At 37.7% G+C, this 22,982-nt stretch overlaps 1 protein-coding gene across 1 annotated transcript in view; it reads left to right on the top strand.

Annotated features, from left to right (window-relative positions):
• Positions 1-22,205, top strand: part of LOC126484019 (damage-control phosphatase ARMT1-like) — a 55,110-nt gene extending 32,905 nt beyond the window's left edge. Inside the window, exons 5-6 of the mRNA XM_050107344.1 lie at positions 10,858-11,029; positions 17,050-22,205. Coding sequence (XP_049963301.1) covers positions 10,858-11,029; positions 17,050-17,630 — 753 coding nt within the window. The 3' untranslated portion in view covers positions 17,631-22,205. The remainder of the gene's footprint in view (positions 1-10,857; positions 11,030-17,049) is intronic.
• The last annotated feature ends 777 nt before the right edge of the window (positions 22,206-22,982 follow it).

The following is a 22,982-nucleotide window of genomic DNA, read 5'->3' as shown; positions in this document are numbered from 1 at the left end:
TTTACTCCTCGAGTAATTTATCCCTTTAGTTCAGTCTATCGATTGGAAGTCATAAATTTCCTTCTCTTTTAGTAACTTACTACTTTAGTTTCACTTACTCCTGGATGGTGCTTGCCACCCTTGACACATCAAGCACTCACCCTCTAAACTGAATAAATAAAAGCTGATGCTTTGCTGCTAATAAATATAAGTCATGCATCATGCTACCTGTTGCAAACCCGACAACATAATGCCATTTTGGCAACTTGTGCGTCAATTTCACAACTTTTATATTCAAGAGACATTTTATTTGACCTCATTAGGCTGAGTCGATCTCATTCCGGACCTTTCCACTATAATATGGGAGACGAGTCTTTGGTACTGACATCTCAGTAGTATCGATCTGTTGCCTAGCAGCCACAGGTAGCTAGCCAACAATGAACTGCACTCGAGCAGGTAGCAGGCGCCACATTGCTGCTCTGCGAACCTGGCAGGCACGTGACGGAATGTACCAGTGAGTGTCTCACATGCAATTGTGCTGTCGTTTCATTGTGTGTGTTCAGTTCATAGTTCATTATGTTTTTAGTGTTTATTTGCTTCTGTTTCCTTTTAAACAATGTCTAGTGCAACAAGTAGTGCCAACCCAACACGTGAAGTGAAATGGAGGAAGAAAAGTGTGCTACACAGCCAGGCCTGCGAGTGTTTGTTGAGGGAATACTTTGAAAAAGAGAAGGAAAAAACTGATCCCTTATTTCTTGTTGCTCAGGCTGTTAAGAGCACTGCAGCAGCATTGAAAATAAGTGAGAAATTGTTCTAACAATAGGGAATGAGCAGTATAGTATAAATTGTGGTGAGAGTGGCACAACAAGGCTGAACACACCAGGAAAGAAGCGGCTGAGAAAGAAGTAAGTGACAGCTTTGGACAATTTTGAGAAAGATGCTGTTCATCATATACATAGCTATTATAAGAGATGGAAACATCACACTCTGTCTAAATTACTAGTGTCACTTCAGAAAGAAGATCTCTATAAAGGAAGCTGAAAGACATAGGCGTCAGCTGTTGAGTGTTTCATGGATGCAAAATATTTGTGGGAAGAGCAGATGTAGTTGCATGGCGGTGCAGATTAGAAAGGACAGATGAAGTTGCATGGCAGTGTAGATTTTTTTTGTGTGCAGTATTATGGGTGTGTGATTCGAAAAAATACTGTGGATAGATTAAACTTGGATTGATGCCAGCCACTCATTACATAAAGGCTGGAGTGATGGAACACCCGAGGGGACCATGGCAGTGCATAGAAATATAAAAGTTTCATTGGGTGACAAAAATTTTCCAACAGCAAAAAGAAATGCTGTAATGGTCATTTTCAGATTCCAGAGCCTTTTCACACAAATATCATGACAAAAAATAATGTGGAAATGACACAAGTATTAATTTATTATATGCCGCAAACAAAGTTATATTAAGAACTGAATAAATGCTCAAGAATTGACTGAGATTTATACTTAAAGCTTCAGATTTTCAAATGATTAGTTAATTAAAAAATTACTCTAAATGTTGACAAATAACACTGTAAAAAACTAACTACTTTTCATGAAAGAACTAATAAAATACAACCCGTGACTTATTTACAACCTGTAGAAAATCAAACAGTGGAAAATCCAGGATGGAATGTAACAATAATATCATGAAAAGGAAAGGTGATACTCACCATATAATGGAGATGCTGAGTCACAGACACGCACAACAAGAAGACTGTCACAAATAAAGCTTTCGGCCAGTAAGGGCTTCATCAACTGTGGTTTCAGTTACATGAGACTACAGATAGGTGTGTGTGTGTGTGTGTGTGTGTGTGTGTGTGTGTGTGTGTGTGTGTGTGTCTGTCTGTCTGTATTGTTGACAAAGGCTTTACTGGCTGAAAGCTTTATTTGTGATACAGTATTTTGTTGGGCGTATCTGTGACTCAGCATCTCCGCTGTATGGTGAGTAGCAACTTTCTTTTTCATAATATTGTTACATTCCAACCTGTAGAAAAGTAACACAGCATAAACAAAAACAATAAGTTACCACATTGAAATTCTTTGCGCAAAAATGTATGAAAAATGAACTACATACTTTTTACATATGGTAGAAAACATTTTTTTCTACAACTCCTTTTTTCAAAGAATAGGTGCATGTAATTGTTGTTGTTGTTGTTGTTGCTGCTGCTGCTGCAGCTATTACCATGTTGCTCTCCTGGGTGAAAATTGTTGTTATTGCTATTATGTTCCTGCTGATGGCAACTGTTACCATTGTTGTTACTAAATTCCCCCTATTGTGGTTATTGCTGTGCCAATTTTGCTTACTACCTCTTTCAAAATATTTGTGCCTACTGTGGTTGTATTTCTCTGTTTTTTCTAAAGCTCTGTCTAATTTATCTACATATTTCAAAAACTTGTCTACCCTGTTGTCTGGTCTATAGATTAGGTCCCATGTAGCTCAGCTGGTAACCTCCTTTTTAAGGCACTGATCTAAGTGAATTTATTGAAAGATTTGCTCACATGAGCTGACTTTTTAAGTTGATTTTTGCAAAACTATTTCATGCTAATACACTCGTCCCTGTAATTTGGTCCATTGAGAAATTCACTTTTTAGTCTAGCTGAAGTCTCTGACCAAAATCTGTCTAAAAATCCTTCCTCAAAATCTGCATAGGTTGTATCATCATTAGTATACTGAGTAGCCCAACTTAATGTTTCACCTTCTAGAAACTTCTTAACAAACTTGATTTTCATAATGTGAGTCATATAAGACACAAAATTATCTCTGTAATACTGCACAAAATCTACAGGGTGTAAACTACCTTCACCTGACAAGTTTTCACTGGAATGTTGCAAAATGTGGTACCAACATTGTTATCAAGATTTCTATCAACTACATCATTGGACAATTCTCCAGCTTTTTTGCACAGAACAGAAACACTACTTTCTAGAGTGCTAGTTTTGTTGTTACTTATTGATACATTTTCTGTGAATTTGTTGTCTACTATCTTCACCTGTTCAAAAAACTGCTTTCAACAAGTGCCAGTTTAGTATCAACATTAGTTTCCAAAGTCAAACTTCAGCTATTTACATTTTTGTCAACGTTACTTATTTCCTCTTGCACTTTTTCAAAAGCAGTTTTTTTCCCCCTATCTTTAGTGATTTCATCTTTAACATTTTTCACTTCAGTGTTAAATGTAAGTTCAGTTTCTTTCATTTTGAATGCAACAGACTCTACTCCATCATCTAACCTCTCAATTTTTTCATTTATATCATTCAATTGAGCTGTATTTTTGTGGATACGATCAAATAATTCTCCTACTGAATGATCAAATTCTGTGTACTGTTTCTCATTTTCTTCTTTATGATTTTCAAGTTGCTTTTTTTAAAATAATATGAACACTGGTGCATTTTCTGTTGTTGAATAGATATATTTACAGTCATTTCACTTCAAAATAAAAAATCATCAAACTCCAAGCTAACACCAACACACATAACTTGTACTCCATCCTCGCATTTCAAACTCGTACTACAAACAGTCCAAAGACAAAGTTGTACCTCTAACAACATATAGCAAAGAAAATACTGTCATATATTGACCTATTTGTGAAAAATCATCTTTGAAACGTATGTTTCAAAAATAGAGTACAAATAATTGTTTATTATTGCTTATCTTTTGAAGAAGTCCATCATCATCATTGTAATTACATAAGTGTGTATATATGTTGATGCTTATACATTTTCAGATAGCTAAATGGTAGAGGATTTGTGCATTTTGAGTCTTCAACTTGGGAATCATTTGTTTCATATGATCTAAGATTGGTTAGCACATTTATCTCAGCATAACCAATTTTATTACAAAATGCTGCCAGGAACCGCATTGTTACTCCTTCTGTGGCCCCTCATGTCTTTAGGGGTAGTATTTTGAAGCAATAACTGGCAAAATCTCTCTAATATGTCATATGAAATACAATGGATTCACATAAATACATACTGTGAAACGTGCTTCAGTACTTTGCCACCCTTTAAATTACAAGTGTAAAAATAATTTCTTTTAAAAGTGCCTTCATTAGGCCCATCTCTGTCTTTGCCTAACTCTTGGTCTGGACATTGTTTTCCCCTTCTACGCGCAACTTAAGTAACCTCAACCAAAGTCTTAATTTAAGTATTTTGAGAATTTTTAAAAGAATGAAAAATCTCCACATTTTATTCATAACATCCCTGTCAAAGTTTAAATAACATTTTGAATTGCTTTTACAGGTACCTTGAAATATCAGCCAACCAGCTGCAAATACAGTTTATTACTGTTAAGAGATAATAAACCTCTACTTGAAACTGGTTGGCTGATTCTTCAATCTGTTCTGAGTTATAAAGTTGCTGTTTTACAGCCATATTTAAGAATTTGCTCTTCCAAGTGAGAATGTTGAGCTTAGTGAATTGAGTTACTTTCCTGCCAGAGTAAGAAAAATAACTTTCTCCTTTTACCCTTGCATTAGGAATACTTTTAAGTTTGTAAGTTGCCTTGTTTACTGCTCATTTCCTTTTAGGTTGTGGTTCGCTTTCTGTACTTCCAGACATCTCACTATAATATAGGCTTATTTTCACTATTACAAAAAACTGACTATTCTGGATTCAGACCACCAATATCAATGAAGTTCAACATAAAAACACTAAATGTCCCCACATTAAACTCAATGCAAATCCAAACCATTACAGGAAGATAGTGTGTGACTATTTTTTAGCAATAAAATGTGTATTTACCCTTATAGAAAAATATCCTGACATGAACTCATTTTTCTTCTACTGGTGCTTTTCTATTTTCTGAAACAAACATTTTCATTTCTGAAGGTGAAATGTCTATACCACGTCAGAATGACGTTAATTCTCACTCTGTCCACAGCATTTTGTAAGCTATGTGCGTGTTTTTTGGTGGCATAAATGGCAAGGAACTTTGGGAAGTGAGTCACCATTTGTTAAGGTTGGAGTTTTTTATGAACTTTAAATTCTTAAACTGAAAAGTGGCCCATGCTGATAGTCCTTTGTTGGCGTAAGATTTGGGCATGCCTATGTGACCGTTGTTGGTTATGACAGTTGAATGTTTATTACCTCAGAGTGAGGATCTGAGCCTTCCTGGATTAGAAGTATAGACCTCTACAAAAACCTGAAAACTCAGAGTGAGCTGCACACTGATATGGAGGATGAGTGTCAAAAGATAAACAGTTGCTGATATCTTGTCACTCCATTGATATGGACTTGACCAGTGGGAGGGGATGGGGGTTAATGCTCACTGATTTCACGGCATTCTCAAATGCCCCCCAGGCTTGCCGAATGCCAAGTGTGTCAGGGAGCTCAGCATTCGTTTGCTGGGTTGTTTAGTGAACCTGGATTTTCTGAGCTGAGGATGGCTAAGCACCACTGTACCTCTGTTGCCTATGTGTGACACCACGGTGGAATGTTGTGTGTCACAGGGAATGGGGATCGTGGCTTAACTGGCTGGATTGTGAGAATGGTAAAAACCACTATATATATATATATATAAACCTTGACGTCAAGCATGCCATGCACTGATGAGATGAATGGCTGTTGAGGTGGAACAATTGGTGGTGGGCAACTTCCAGGGGATTTGCCCAACCTCACTCATACTTGCCCAGGCAAACGGGGCTCTTGTCTGGCTGGACCGTTATTTCCATAGTTGCTTGTGGCCCAAGATGGTACCCTCAGACCTTTCCAGACCACATCCTGTGGAATGGGTGTGTCGCTAGTACATATCGACATCAGACCCAACAAGAGCACTCATGTTGTTGGTCCTCCGGTTATAGGAATTATTTCCAATATTTCAATTTATAGTAAAGGAACAGACTGAATGTGTTTTTAATAATTAAAAGAAAAGAGGACAACTTTGAAAATGTTTCACCTTCCATTGTTCAAAAGGATTAAGAAGTCATTGCTGTCCCCTTAAAATCTGTAAGCAATTGAGGGTGGGAACTCTGTTGATTGAAACGTCTCATTCCCAACAAGCAACAAACCTCCAGACAGCTAAATCCCTAGGGTAATATGCCATCAAAATGGCTACACGACACCTTGGACTACAGCAGTATTCCCAAAGAACAACAGGAGGATACGTGGGCTCAAGATGGTGTGATCGGTATGTAAAATATCCTGAAAAGTGTCAATGGTGAATTGGTGAAATATGGTTCCTTTATTCTTATGTTCTGTAACACACTGCTTTCAGAGCTTAAGGCTGGTTCATTCGCTTAAATGTAAGGCCTTATATATCCAACCCAATGCAATGTTTAAAATGTCAGCTATTTGGGCACATTACTATATCATGTAAGGAGGGCACCACTTGCAGCAAATGTGGTAAGGCCACCCACAATGACATCATTTGTCCATCCTCTGAAGTGTGTTGAAAACTGCTCTAGAGGTCACCCTGTCTTGAGTAGACTGTGGCATCTGTCTTGAAGAAAGGAAGACACAGAAGCTAAAAACTATGAAGTGTATTCCATATGATGAGGCAAAAAAAAAAAGACGTATAAAGCAATGATATATCCCACTTTCACAGCTTTATTTGCTTCAGCTCTCAAAAAGCCTGTTTAGAATGCAAATGCCTCAACATAAACAGAGGTTGCAAGCGACAGCACTAATACTTGTGGCCATAAGCGCAGTTTCAGAGCTTATAGCTTCTCCAAACGCATCAGAACAGGCCGTGGTTGACAGTATTATAGAGCTTCCAACAACTCAAAAAGGCAGACTACAGTAAACAGGCCAGACTGCCACTACCACTGCTGCAGTTGTTTGTCTGAAGTCTCCTCTTGCAACAAACCAAGCCAAACTGGAAGCATTGACTGCAGAAGGAAACAGGCTTTAAATTGTCAAATCACATACACCTCATTCTGTCTGATGATTCGAATGATTCAGCTTGGGAGACAATGGAGTATGAAATCTACATGGGGGAAACATGTAGCACGATGGCTAAGCGTCTAAATGTCGCTCGATCCCCGGCCTGGTGGAGAGACAGGATGAAATAACCTCACCAGTAAAATCAGTGGCTCCCATACTGAGTGGACCATCAGTGGATTCAGGATGCACTTGGAGAAATTGAAATTTCTAGTGCAGGATCGTCCACTGTGCTAGTGTTTACAAGAGACCCATTGTAAAATTACTGATGTCCCTGTGCTATCGGCCTATGAGCTCCACCACAAGGATGATCTGACTGGGGAAAGGGCCAAGGTATGTTTCATATGGCAGGGGGTGGGAACTCACAATGCACCCATGAATGTTGTTGAACGTGGTAGTTTTGTGGTACAGGTATTACGATGTGGGGTAGCATAATGTTGCTTGAGCATACTGGTCTGCAAATAATTTAACAATACATTCGCTGGTCATCATTATTGTGAGACTGTACTCCTTCCCCATGTGTATCCTTTCAGGAGTGCATTTGGCCCTGACTTAATTTTTATGGATGGCAGTACACGATTGTGTCGAACAGTGCAGGTGGAGGAGCTCTTGAAAAGAAAGGATATTCAGTGAATGGGCTGGCGTCTCTGTTCCACCACCTTAAATCCCAGTGAGAACGTGTGGAATGCATTGTGGAGACGTGCTGCAGCATGTCCACAAGCACCAATGACCATCCAGCAGTTGTTAGCTGCACTGGTGGAGGAATGGAACACTCTACCACAAGAACTCCTTACCAAACAAGTGGCCAATACGGGAGTGCATTGCAGAGCACGCTTTGTCATCTGTGGTGAGCAGACAGCCTATTAAGACTATGTCCCACCTTCTTTAATGTCCAGGGGACCATCACAGATTGCACCAACTCCAGATGTTGGCCCAGGAAGAAGGTAACCAAGAAAGGTTCGAAGTGTAATTTTGACTTCAACAGGCGCACTCACAGGCGCAGGCACACTCGAAGTGGGGGGGGGGGGGGGGCACTGAAAAGGGACACCTTTCGGTAAGAGAGCATGAAGGGGCTGAGCCACTGTGGCTGCATTGGGAAGAAATTTATGGTAATATGTAGTCTTTCCAAGAAAGAAACTCTTTGGCATTGGTAGGATGTGGAAAACCCATAATGACATCGATATACTGGCATAAAAGCTTGATGCCAGCAGGTGAGACTTCAAAATTGAGGTAGACAACAGACTGCTGAAAATACAGTGATTTTTTTCCATGTTACATTTCAGACTGGCTCCCTGCTGCACAATAAACGAGGCACAGAGGTTCCACAAGTGTTCTTCTGTTGCGAAACTGGAAACCACAAACAATACCATCCAGGAAATTAATGCACCCTGTCATGGAAGTTGTGATTTTTCCAAAAATTGTTGGAAAATGGCAGGTGCTGGTCTTGGTATAACCCAAAGGAGGTATTTACTATGAGGCATGTTTGGAATCATGTCCAGAGGCAGTTGCAAGTACGCCTCAGACAAATCAGTTTTGAAAAAATGTTGACTCCTAGAAAACTGTGCTAAGAGTTCATCCTGATGAGGTGAGGAATAGGAATCAGTAATAGACTGTGAAATTACTCCCTTCTTAAAATCATCTCAGAGACAAAGGTTGCCACCAGGTTGTGCAAAATCACCAGAGGAGATAGGCATTATAACACACAAAGACATAAGTCTATCGAGTTCTAATTCGATATGCTCTCATGAAGCTATTGGGAAATGGGTGCGAGAAAAGGGGGGGGGGGGGGTGGTTCATTGTGATGTGAGCCTTAAAATAAGTAGCACACTCCATACCTTCCAAAAACAGGAAGGAATATTCCAAGCAGAACATGTCCAGTTGCTGGTACCGAACTGATATCAGGTGAACTTTGTCAAAAATAGGGAAGCCAAAAATTTTGAAGGCGTCTAACCCAAGTTTTCAGTGTTGGCATCATCCACCACTAGAAAGGTCAAAGGCTGAACAAATGCTTTACCCACTATGGGAGTGTTTATTGTTAGATGGGACAACACCAGTGATCCAAGGTCCTCACAGGTTTGAGAATTTAACAAAGTCACCACTACACTCTTGTCCACTTGCATTTTTAACATTTTGACCATAAAACACACTTCAATATAGAGTTAGTTTGGGTCACCATCACTCGGGAAGCAGTTTGCATCCATGTTTATGTCTGATGAAGGAGGTTGAGAGTTGCACACAGATGCAATATCCCCCCCCCCCTTTTTTTACAGTATTTGTGTGTTGACCAAGGCTTTGGGCACATGGCCCATTCATGTTCAGCATAATAATAAGGGTGCGAAGGGAGAGTAGCACACAGCCACTGTTGTGACACTAACTGCTGTTGCTGTTTAGCACAGTGCTGTCCCATGCATTGTGGAGACCACAGTTGCATGGCTCTGATGTCGTCTTCTCCCCTGTGAGCTAACTGACAGTGTCTGAGGAGGAGAAGCAATGGCGGCTATTTCATGCTAGGCATCTGTCTGATTTTCTGCTTCTCTACATACTTGAAAAGACTGAGCAATGTTCAAAATCTCTGTGAGAGAGGGGTTTTCACATAATAGAGCATATTCATGAATTTCTGCATCAGACAACAAACTGGCAATGATAGCTAAGCCCATGAAATTCCACTGCCCAAGCTTTGTACAGCAGCTGCTGCTGCTGCTTTTGATAACGGAAGACCTCTGCGCGAGCAGCAATAACAAGTATAGAGCAACCGACTTATTTCATCAAAAGAGGTGATAAACCCGAGCAGAAATCCATGACAGAAAGAAAGCCTTATACGCATTGGGGTTAGCAACTCTAAAAGCTTGGAATTGTTGCCAAAGATGTTTTTCATATGTGTCCCAATCTTCCACATAATCATTATATGGAGGAAATGGTGGGGTTACGCCAACAGAAATGAACCCTGACACTTCAACAATGCTGCCAAATTGTTTCGTGCCACAGAGAGAGCCTGGTGCTGATTGGTGAGAGCTCACTGGTGTTCAGCAAGAGATCGAAGAATTTCTTCCACTTGCATATTGTCCATAGTGAACTGAGAAGCGAAACATGCAGAGTAGAATATACACAATATCAGAATTCCAACCAACAAACTTTTATTCCGCTTCCACATGCAAGGATATACTGAGACACTGAGTGAAGTAGTACTTAGTACAAACATGCTTAACCAGGAATCACACAGTCTTAACATGACTATCAGGTAAACGTAAATGTGCCCATGAGTCCCGGCATGCCGGTTTATATATCACTGTTGGGCACACGTTGCAGCACTTGCTGCAACATGTGTGCTGACGTGCAGCCACCTGTTTAAGCTGGCCGTGGAGACATGCGCTGTTTTAATTATGCATGCTCACTGTGTAAGATTACAACAGGTTGATTTTATTTACTGCGAGCAGTTGTCCATCATGATTTGACAGTCCATTGAGGATTTGACTTGCGGTGATACACCTGCTCCTGCTTCTGTCAATGGAGATATTGTCAGTTAGACTGTTACATGTACCTGTTGTTCAAGTGGAGTGTTCTAGTTCTCCCCTACTTTTATTTTTAGTTAAGGTATTAATAATGAAATCACTAATTATAATGAAATACTTGGTTCACTCCTCTTTCATTTAGAGGCTTTCCTGTCAATTTTTTTTGAGTTGGAGTTGTCCCTGTTACAATGCATGTTTTTCTATATGGTATATTGGACCAAAAGGACACCTGAAAATGTGAAATTCTCCATTAAATGGCATGTTGTTAAATTCAGTGTGCTCTTTATTGTAGTTGTATAAACTTGGTAACCTGATTTATCATCCTCAGACCTTCCACTCACTTTTGTTACTGAGATTACTAGATAATGTTAATCATTCTTTTGTGTGTTTTTGGTATTTTGTCATTAGAGAGCCATTTAACTGTGTAATTTTTTAATTAACTTATTTTCTGCCACAGCTGAACCTCTGGGGTAACCGCTTCGACCTATCTCTGTCAAAAGGTGTTCAAATTCTCATAACAGAAAATCCTCTTACATATGCTGAAAACTTCAAAGATGATATCTTAGTAGATGATTCTGATAAAATATGGGAAGTTTTATCTGAAGCTGATGATCAGAATAAACTTGTAGGTGAGTTTTCATCTGAAATTGTTATTTTTAAAATGAATAACAGCAAAATAAACAGTCATCCAAATCATATCATAATAATTTTGAAAATAACGATGTTTTTTTTTTTTGAGTGTGCTATATTACTTTCAGCCCCATCAAAACTAATGTGTAAATAAAGAATATTAATGTAGAGGAGGAGAGAATATCATCTCATTACCCTTCATTAAAGTAGGACCACAGGAACAATATGGTAGATGAATGAACAAAAAGAGCGGACTTCGTAGTTTTTAGAATTTTTGCTCTGTATTTGTTTTTCACAGTCCAATGTCTTACTGCTTACCTCAGTTCTTTCACCATCAGGTACTAACGTCTGCTTTTTAGCAGTCCCCTTCTAATTCAGTATACCGTATTTACTCGAATCTAAGCCGCACTTTTTTTCCGGTTTTTGTAATCCAAAAAACCGCCTACGGCCTAGAATCGAGTGCAAAGTAAGCGGAAGTTCTGAAAAATGTTGGTAGGTGCCGCCACAACTAAGTTCTGCCGTCGAATATATAAATATTTACATAAAATTGAGAAGTAGAGGTGATGAACTGTCACTATGAATAAAAAGAGACTGAAAACTTCACTAGCTACAACGTATTGCCTAAATTCAGATTTCTGTTAGGGAAACAACTTAAAGATAAATAACCAGTGTTCTTGCACACAGAATAGAAAGAAAAGGGAAAGACAGGGAATACATTTGTCTCCTCAAAAGTAAATGACAAGCAGCTACCCTCTGCGACGATGGAAATTATAGCTCTATCCATCTTTATTATGATAGTCCTTTCCCAAACATGAGCTATGTTGCTATTCAGCTTTACACAAGACTGGGGACTATTGATTTCCTATTAACAACACAAATTTATCCTTTTTCTTAAGAATCTCTGGTTAAATTTACATCTATAGCACATATTACCATGCCATGAACTACCACGAACTATGCAGAAAAGACAAAAACCTACTCACAAGAGAGCAACAGAACTATAAACACATCTCATCCTGTCCAATTATGGCTATTCACAGACTGGACCTTGAGTGACATCCTTGCCATATCATTGTAAAGTTCTGGACCATCAAATATTTTCTTCTCTTTTCACCGGACAAGGGAATCCCAAATTGTTATAACATATGAATGTGTTTTCCAAGGTGAAGCTGCCTAGAAGGGGAATGAAGTATAAAAAAAAAAAAATACAGCCAAAATTTCAGGATACATTCCACATACACAGAAGAAGAAAATGTATTACAGGAACAAGTGTCCAGAAACACTTTGTTTCCTCATCGAAACTCATTCATACAGCTCTTCATAGTATGTTGTTGTGTTGTTGTGGTCTTCAGTCCTGAGACTGGTTTGATGCGGCTCTCCATGCTACTCTATCCTGTGCAAGTTTCTTCATCTCCCAGTACCTACTGCAGCCTACATTCTTCTGAATCTGCTTAGTGTATTCATCTCTTACGTCTCCCTCTATGATTTTTACCCTCCATGCTGTCCTCCAGTACCAAATTGGTGATCCCTTGATGCCTCAGAACATGTCCTACCAACCGATCCCTTCTTCTAGTCAAGTTGTGCCACAAACTCCTCTTCTCTCCAATTCTATTCAATACCTCCTCATTAGTTATGTGATCTACCAATCTAATCTTCAGAATTCTTCTGTAGCACCACATTTCGAAAGATTTTATTCTCTTCTTGTCTAAACTATTTATCGTCCATGTTTCACTTCCATACATGGCTACACTCCATACAAATACTTTCAGGAAGGTTTCCTGACACTTAAATCTATACTCGATGTCAACAAATTTCTCTTCTTCAGAAACGCTTTCCTTGCCATTGCCAGTCTACATTTTATATCTTCTCTACTTCGACCATCATCATTTATTTTGCTCCCTAAATAGCAAAACTCATTTACTGCTTTAAGTGTCTCATTACCTAATCTAATTCCCTCAGCATCACCCGACTTAATTCGACTACATTCCATTATCCTCGTTTTGCTTTTGTTGATGTTCATCTTATATCCTCCTTTCAAGACACTGTCCATTCCATTCAACTGCTCTTCCAGGTCCTTAGCTATCTCTGACAGAATTACAATGTCATCAGCAAACCTCAAAGTTTTTATTTCTTCTCCATGGATTTTAATTTCTACTTCGAATTTTTCTTTTGTTTCCTTTACTGCTTGTTCAATATACAGATTGAACAACATCGGGGATAGGCTACAACCCTGTCTCATTCCCTTCCCAACCACTGCTTCCCTTTCATACCCATTGACTCTTATAACTGCAATCTGGTTTCTGTACAAATTGTAAATAGCCTTTCGCTCCCTGTATTTGACCCCCGCCACCCTCAGAATTTGAAAGAGAGTATTCCAGTCAACATTGTCAAAAGCTTTCTCCAAGTCTACAAATGCTACATTTCATCAATCTCTTCGTCATCTGCGGAGCTAGGTGGCATATAAACTTGTACTGCTGTTGTAGGCATGGGCTTCGTGTCTATCTTGGCCACAATAATGCATTCACTATGCTGTTTGTAGTGGCTTACCCGCATTCTTAATTTTTTTTTTTTTTTTTTTTTTTTTTTCCAGTATTAAACCTACTCCTGCATTACCCCTATTTGATTTTGTATTTATAACCCTGTATCCACCTGACCAGAAGTCTTGTTCCTCCTGCCACTGAACTTCAGTAATTCCCACTATATCTAACTTTAACCTATCCATTTCCCTTTTTAAATTTTCTAACCTACCTGCCCGATTAAGGGATCCGACATTCGACGCTCCGATCCGTAGAACGCCAGTTTTCTTTCTCCTGACAATGATGTCCTCCTGAGTAGTCCCCGACTGGAGATCCAAATGGGAGACTATTTTACTTCCAGAGTATTTTACCCAAGGGGACGCCATCGTCATTTAACCATACAGTAAAGCTGCATGTCCTCAGGAAAATTTTGTGGCTGTAATTTCCCCTTGCTTTCAGCCGTTCACAGTACCAGCACAGCAAGGCCATTTTGGTTAGTGTTACAAGGCCAGATCAGTCAATCATCCAGACTGTTGCCCCTGCAACTACTGAAAAGGCTGCTGCCCCTCTTCAGGAACCACACGTTTGTCTGGCCTCTCAACAGATACCCCTCTGCTGTGGTTGTTGCACCTACAGTACGGCTATCTGTGTCACTGAGGTATGCAAGCCTCCCCACCAACGGCATGGGGGGGGGGAATCTACTTGGGTATGCATGCATATGTAGTGTTTTTTGTCAGTGTAGCAGAATGCAGGCGGCCATTATTGTTCGTGGAGTAGCATCACTTTGTGCAGTCTTCCTGGTCCTTTTTCTTGGACTGCATCTGCAAGGTGTGTCAGTTGTTACATTAAATGTTAGCAGTGATAGAAGCAATTTGTAGTACCCCACACTATCACTGTTCCACCAGATGTATAACATTGCCTTTTGTGGATGTGCACAGGTCCTTGTATGGGGAATCACTTTTTTGTTTGGGCTCAGCTGTTTCTTTCTTTTCCTTGTATTAGCATAAAGACACCATTTCTCGTCACCAGTAGCAGTATAGGATAGGAATGGTTGGTGATGATGTTCATGAAACAATTGATGATGAGGAAGCAGAGATGCACATATGGCCACCCACTGATTTTTCTGATTTTGTACCCGATTTTTGAACCGTCTCCACTGCATGTAAATGTTGCTCAGTAGTGGAATGCTTGCAGTTAATCACATTTGCCAGTTCTGAAGTACAGTGAACTGTGTCTGTGGTCCTCTAGGGACTTGGCATGTAGTTATTCCTTGGAAATGTCTTGATTGCTAAATACTTTATTTATTATGCATTTTGAGTAATCATTATCTCGTAAGTGCGGCCAAAATTAACACAACAGACAAAATTTAAAAGTGTGCATAGCTTCCCTTCTCGTTAAAAAACATAGTTTCTCCTTATCAACAGTCTGATTAAGCACAGTTTCTTCCATTTGACCAATGAAGTCATTCATTTTTAAGGGTTGTGACCATTCAGACTAGGCGCGTAGTTATTCCTTGGAAACATCTTAATTGCTAAAAATTTTATTTATGATGCATTTTGAGTAATCATCAGCAGATAACTGTTGCTAAAATTAACACAAAAGGCAAAGTTTAAAATGAACTTTCATAAAAGCATGGATAGCTTTCCTTCTTATTAAAAACCACAGTTTCACCTTTTCAACTACCTGACTAGGCAAAATTTCTTCCGTTTGACTGATGAAGTCATCCATTTTTGGTGTTTGACCACTGAGACCTGGCACATGATAATTCCTTGGAAATGCCTTGATCAGTAAATTACTTATGATGTGTTTTGGGTAATCATCACCATTCGGACTGGCATGTGGTAATTACTTGGAAATATCTTGATCGCTAAATACTTTATTTAGGATGCATTTTGAGTAATTATCATCCGATAGGGTCTGTGGCCCCTTACCAGATAGGATCAAGAGGAGATAAGAGAAGATTCAAAGAAAGGCACAGTATTTAGGAATGACTAATGAGTTCATTTAGTAAACAAAGGGGGTCATAGAGATTCTCAGAAAACACTAGAACCAGCAGCTACAACAGAGGTATTTTGCATCATTGAGATATTTGCTGTTCAAATTTGGGAGCAGCAGTATCTACAACAGTAGTGTTGTCCATCACTGAGAGGTTTAATGCTAAAACTCTTTAAGAGCTTTTGAACTAAGAAAAGACAAGCAATTTGCTACTTCCTCCCACATTATCTTGTGAAGTGTCTGTGGCATTGAAAATGAGAGTAATTGCATCTCGTATAGAGGCTTGCTTACTGTCATTCTTTCTTCATGAATAGAACAGGAATGTAGGGAAATGATGGTGGCACCTGAATTACCCTCTGCTACACACTGAGAGATGGCTTGTGGAATAATGCTAATAGGTATAGACATACTGATACAACTGTAAAGAGTAGAAGGGTGTGGTCACAAAGAAAGGATTAAAAATACTCATAACATAAAATAAAATAGAATGAAAAGGAAATAAGAAAAGGATCAACAATGATGTAAATAACTGTTTGATGTGTCTGATGAGAAAATAAAATTGGTCATCAAATAACTGGAGTAATCTGGACAAGCAAGAAGTTTCTGCATGAAGAGATTTGATCTAGACCATTGTTGCTGAGAAGTTAGACAAAAGGTTTGCCTTTATTGTGTTGTCAGTAGGTGAATGTGTGAAATTTTAGCTTTTGAGCTTGTCATGTTGAGCAGTGTACATGGTTGTGTCTTTTGGTTTTACTGGCAATTTATTTTCGACATTTACTTTTTAATAGCTAATTAAAGGAAAATGTTCCACTAAAATATATTATGTTCTGCTATGCCTTATCATACTAATTACATATCTGCCTTCTTAACTGCTTTGTAATGACTGATGTCTGTGAGATACAAAAACTACCATAATTACTAGAAGGAATTGAAGAAATGAACGTTTAGGTTATGAACTTGCTCATCAAATTCAAAATATGTGCTGGGTAGGGCCAAGAACCCAGATTTTTGTGTTTCATGGACAACACCCCTATTTGCTATGTGAGAGCACACTACACAACCCTTCTTAAGACATCAGGCTGTTGTTGTTGCCCATTTGAAGCTGCAGAATAAGTTTCTTTTTAGATCTAGCATGTAATTTATATGGAACTTATCACAAAAGTCATCCTATTTGAATGTATGTTTCCTTTTTTCTTTCCTTTTTAGTATAAACTAATGGCATACCAACCTCTTGAATTCCTTACTTCAAAGCTAGTAGAAGCATTAAAATGCAATTATATGAATTTAAATTTTTTTGCTTGATAAAAATAAAAATGGAATTCCTATTATTATGAATTGTTTGTCAGTTGTTTCAAAGGCTACAGAATATGTAAGAGTTACAGACCTCTATTGATACTATAACGTGACTTGTCTCAGTCGTAAATTTTACTACAGGTGTTATATTGATGTGATAAGTATTTGTTAGAAGTCTTTTTATGTTTTTCTCATGAATTTTAATTTTGTTTCAGACATTGTACTGGATAATGCAGCTTATGAGCTGTTCACAGATTTCTGCCTTGCAGATTACCTGATCACTGCATCACTCGCTAGCAAAATACGCTTTTATGTGAAGGCTATGCCATGGTATGTTTCAGATACAGTGGTGAATGACTTTCACTGGGTTATAAAAACCTTGATCCTTCATGATTCAAAAAATGTATCTGATTTAGCATCAAGATGGAAGAAATATTTGGATAGTGGGAAGTGGGTAATAGAAGTTAAAGATTTCTGGACTTTGCCCTATAGTTACAATAAGATGCAAGAAATACGACCAGAACTGTATGCACAACTATCACAAGCTCAGCTAGTTATTTTTAAAGGAGATCTTAACTACCGTAAACTTGTTGGAGATATTAACTGGCCTCCAACAGAGACATTTTGCAATGCACTTCAAGGCTTCAATCCTACAAATGTTATAACATTACGCACTATAAAAGCAGATACAATATGTGGTTTGAAACCTGGACAGGCAGAAGACACAGCAGCAAAAAATGGTGATTGGCTGATAACAGGAAAGTATGCAGTTATTCAGTTCTGTGGTAAATCTTGAACTCTAATCTGTTTTATTACTTGCTAACTATGGTCTTGTCTGTGATATGGCTCTGAGAATTTTTATATTCTGTAAGAGCTTTATCTTTTTGGGTACTGGCTGAATTTATTTAGTATAGTGTTCTTGAATAAAGTATATTGATTCATGTGAGAGTGAATACTTTCTTCTGTTAATATAAGAATCCTATTATAGCGAATATACAGTCAGCAAATGTAGGGGCATGTCTAACTTACATCAGGTGTTACATAATTATGAATTCCACATTATGACCAATATTAAAAATTACAGGACCTAGAGAAAGAAAGAAATTAAATGTTGTAAGTTAATTTACATAATCCTTTTTATCACCTTGTGCTGTTTCCTTTTATACAGATTTTATTTTTCTTCAGCACTTTAAGGTGTCATATCTTGTTCTGTTAATATGACACCCTTTTAACATAGATGATTTTATAAGGTATGCAAGTTATCCCTTAAATAAGTTGTTGGGCTGTAAATATATCTGGAAATTCCACAGTTCCTCTGTATAATCTTTTCAGCTTCAGTTACACTGCTTGGTTTTACTAGGTCACTATGTTTAGCACTATTAAAGTAAGATTTCAGTTTGAATGCTAGTAATGCCTCCTATGCTGTTGGGAGTATCTGTGCACTGCAGATAAACCATCCCCCCTTTTTCTTCCCAACTGCTGTTTGCTTGTCCTCATTTTTAAAGATTTTAACTGAACATTGAGTCACTTCTGAAGCATACAAGAGACACTTAAAACATTCATAAATTACAAACGTAATTGAAAACTCTCTCTCTTATTGCATTCCTCTTAACCCCAGGGAAAAATACCCTCTCAGAGTTAAAACCTTCTATTATCATTACGTGCACTAGTTACTTCCATCAGTTTTGTAGCAGTTGATTACTGACTGCCTCTTGTGTTATCTACATGTGTGAACAAATTATTATATTGCTGTTACACCATAATGTTTAGTCTTAATTTTATTAATTAAAGTTATTTTTGTGGGGAAAAGATTGATTAGGGAAGAGAGTAGTCTAGACAGTTTTAAACCACCATTGTGTGTCTGATTTTCTTAAACTCATGGGGTGTATTTGATATTTTTCTTCAACACTGCATTGAGGGTGGCATGAGGCAGATTTGCTATTGAATAATCTGTCAAAGAAAGATTTTAAGCATAATGTGGTGCACTTTTCCCTAGATGGTATCTGTGCACCAGTTTCATCCCTATTGGTTTACAAAATAACACAATGGTTTCAAAAAATTTGAAACACAGTAATTTTTTCAAAGTAAATATTCACTTGAGTCTCCCTTGCACCGCTTCCATCATCTTTGTCTCTGTAAATCCTCACAACAGATTCATCCCTCCCATCCTGGGCTCTTCCGTTACATTCCCCAACCTATCCGACATTCCTCCCCAAGAAAGTAATAGTTCTGAAAGCTAGGATAGTTTAAATGTGTGCCAGTATAGCAGTACTAAAAATTTTGCCTTCCAAATGTAAGTATTGACCGGAGTTAGATGTAAGAATGTAAGCTCTATTTAAGCATATGTTCTGGTGAGCACTACTAATTTCAGCTTTGTAAGTCATTATCAAATGCATCCAAATGGTAGACTTCACCAATAGTATTGAACAGAATACAGGAATTACCAACTCCCAGCCATGCATGCCGTAGTGGGGAAGCCAATTCTTTGTATGCACTTAATATTGGTTTACAGAGGTGAAACCATTTATGTTTCATAAAAGAAATTTTGCAACTGGACCTTACATTCTTACTTGTTTAAGTTCACTGCAGAAATAGAAAATTATTTAAAGATATGTGTTTCAGTAAACAAGTGCTATACTAGGAACACATAGGTTTTGGGTTCAGTCAGCCTGAGGGTTTTTTCTGTCTGTTACTTTTTCTTTTATCTGTGGCAATTACTTGTGAATTGCGTTGTCAAACAGCATTGTTAAACTATATTCCCATCTGTAGCTGGCTGATAAGTCTGTTCAGATGGCAGAGGAAGGCATGGGCATGCCATCACCAATAGGGCCATGCCAAATAAAGCACCATACCACATAAAGCATTGTGGTGTTCAGAGCAACTTTCAAAATTTACAGTTATCAGCAGTTTAAACTGTTCTTAGTCTTCATGTACCATAGTTATGGACATAATATTATCATGTATTTGTCTCAGGAAGATAGAAAGCAAATGGCAGAACAGCATTGAAGTAATATGTGGAGTGTTTCATGGATTATTTCCTTTCACCTTAGTTTCTCTCTCTCTCTCTCTCTCTCTCTCTCTCTCTCTCTCTCTCTCTCTCTTTTGTACAGAAGTGTGAAATGCTTAGAGTCCAAAGTTAAGTATCTTTTGCCCACATGAAGATAATGCAGTAGTTTTCACAAGTTGTGTTTTATAGCTGTATATACATAGTAAACAAAGAAATTTTTTTAGTAGGTTCACCAGTTGGGGAAAAAAGTAATTAACAAAATTGATTTCCTTACGAAAGTTAAGTTGTTTCTCATTAAAATCCAAAAATCTTTTGCATAAACGTACTGTAAATACTTTTGTTAATTTAATATGAAAGTCAATGTTACGCATTTCATTTTTCTGTGATGTAAAATCAAACAATGGAAATTCCAGGTTGGAATATCAACAATACACAGAAAAGATAGAGTGCTAATTACCATAAAGATGACATATTAAGCTGCAGACAGGCACAATTTAAAGAAACTTACTCTTTAGCTTTTGGCCACAGCCTTCATCAGAAAAAAAAGATAACACACATACATACACTCCCCCCCCCCCCCCCTCTCTCTCTCTCTCTCTCAAGCAAGCACAGCTCACGCAAGCATGACTGTCATCTCCAGCAGCTCGGAGCTGGTTCAAGCTGCTGGAGATGACAGTCATATGCGTGTGAGGTATGCTTGCTTGTGTGAATGAATGTGTGTGTGTTTCTCTGTCTTTTCAGATGAAGGCTGTGACCGAAAAATAATGTGTAAGTGTCTTTTAATTATGCCTATCTGCAATGTAATGTGGCATCTTTGTGGTAAATAGCAATCTATTTTTCCTTACATTGTTTCTGTAATTTAAGGTTGATTTCCTGAAGAACACATAACTAATGAAATGTAGTGATAATTGATTCTGAATGAGCTGTTATGCATGAATTCCATTATCCTACCTTTCTTTATCAGTATAAGGTTGGTACTTTCCTTTCTTTATCAGTATAATGTTGGTGCTTTGAGGTTTATAATTCAAACAGCAACCAACCACAAGTATGGTTTAAAAAGATTCATTTGAATTAAACCATGACTGGTTTTGTTTTTATTATGTATCCATCTTTCAGATGGTTGTTACAGGATTCCTTGCTTTCTTGCTTAAATCCTTTTGACCTCTGTCAGAACATGTTGATGGGAGTCAAAAGAATGACTTCTGTAGTAGATATTACCAAATAGTGAATAAAAAACTTCCTGTCTATCTTACTGCAGCAAACTAATAACAAACACAGAACAAGGCCCCAGCAAGAAAACAACAAAATCTGTGACAACATTGAAAATGGATTTGTATGAAATCCGAAACAGATTGTGGTTTAATTCAGATAAATCTTTTTAAACCGTACATGTGGTTGGTTGCCATTTCAGTTATAAACCTCATATTATTGCAGTCACATTTCTCAAAATGTCAATTTTCAGTAAAAAAAAGTTGGTACTTACTGTAATGCTCTAGAATTTGTTGGTTTTAGAGTTTTCAATATTTATTTATAGTCAGGACATTTGTACTTGTATTCATATTTTCCACTTTCATGTTTACCTTTCTTACATAGATTTCATTTTCCAAATATGCCCTATTGAATTAGTCAGCCTTGCTTTATAACAGTGGATGGCACTCTAATATGAATTACATTTCAGCATAATATATTGCGACATTTTCTTCTTCATTTATCTCCTGTCGCACACTGTTATGAAAATCTGATAGCATGAATGGTTATTTTGTTACTCAGTATTTCATTTAAGATAAAGCAGAGTTCATTGAACATTAATTAGCAATTAAAATATTGTAATCTAGTTATATGTTTCACAAATTTTATAAAAATATGCCTATATTGACACAAATATGCCAAAATTATATCACTGTGTGTCAAGTATGTGAATAAAATACTTGAAACTCAACAGGAGGGAGGATCTAAATATTCAGTTTTAGTAAATTCTATCTACTCCATTGTAACACCACAAATTATTTGTGTTAATTTCTTGCTTAAGTTCTTTTGACCTCTGTCATAACATGTTGATAGGGGTCAAAAGAACTAAATATCTAGTAAATATTACCAAATAGTGAATAAAATCTTCCTGCTTGGAGGCAAACGGGTTCCCACAGCTAAACTATCTTGTTTTATTATTCACTTTCTATCAAAGTTCCAATATTGAACATTTATTATCCTGGAATCTAAAAACTGTGATTGTTAATAATCAGATATGCTGTTTCTCTTATCACAGAAGATGTAAAAAGTCATAGTTCTGTAACGAATTTTCACTGTCATTGTGAGTGACTGTATTATGCTTCATTCTTCAGCAACATTAAAGTAATTATCAGCAAATATTGCTTTAATCAGTCCACAAACATGAATTAAATTTTTTCATGTTTGAATCATGGAAGAAAACCTTATATATTTGCTGTTCAACAGCACAAGAAATATGTAGATTAGTATGTCAGATCAATAAAAATATGAGTAACAGTACTGATCAGCTGTTTGGTTTACAGTAACTGCTGCACCAACATTTGCATCTGGTTAGTTGTAACTCAGGAATGCCCTAAGAAATCTAGCCTTGGAACAGTTGCAGATGATACAAACAGAAAGAAGTGTAAGAGATTCAAGTCATGAACTGATCAATAAAACGAAGAATGTATTTGAGGGAATCTACTCCTGATTCATTACTGTTATGCTGAGTCTCACGATAAATCTCAGCACATCTATGAAGACAATGTTGTTATTGCCCCCCCCCCCCCCCCCCCAGCACACACACACATGCATTGTAATGCTGTAATATTTATTAAGACTTCTTCTTACATTAGCTATGCACCTAGTTGTAGCCTATACAGTTATATTTAATGTTGACTCTGAACAAGATGCCTTAAATAAGTGTCACAGCATAAATGGAAAAAATATTGCCTTCAATCAACAAATTTATATTTGCAGTGCGCGCTATGGAGATGATGTGAGTGTATCAAGTTTCTTACGTAACATTCTCCTTAGGCTGATGTAGGACTCCTGTGTAGTTTTTACTCAGTGATAGTGTGGAAGCTCATCAACACGAACACTGGACAGTTGATAACTGGAAACATGTTTCCTGGTCGGGCGAGTCTCGTTTCTAAT

Source organism: Schistocerca serialis, chromosome 6 (assembly GCF_023864345.2).
Source record: "Schistocerca serialis cubense isolate TAMUIC-IGC-003099 chromosome 6, iqSchSeri2.2, whole genome shotgun sequence".
Taxonomy (NCBI): Eukaryota; Metazoa; Arthropoda; class Insecta; order Orthoptera; family Acrididae; genus Schistocerca; species Schistocerca serialis.
Note: the sequence above shows the minus strand (reverse complement) of the source record. Positions and strands in the feature narration are given on the sequence as shown.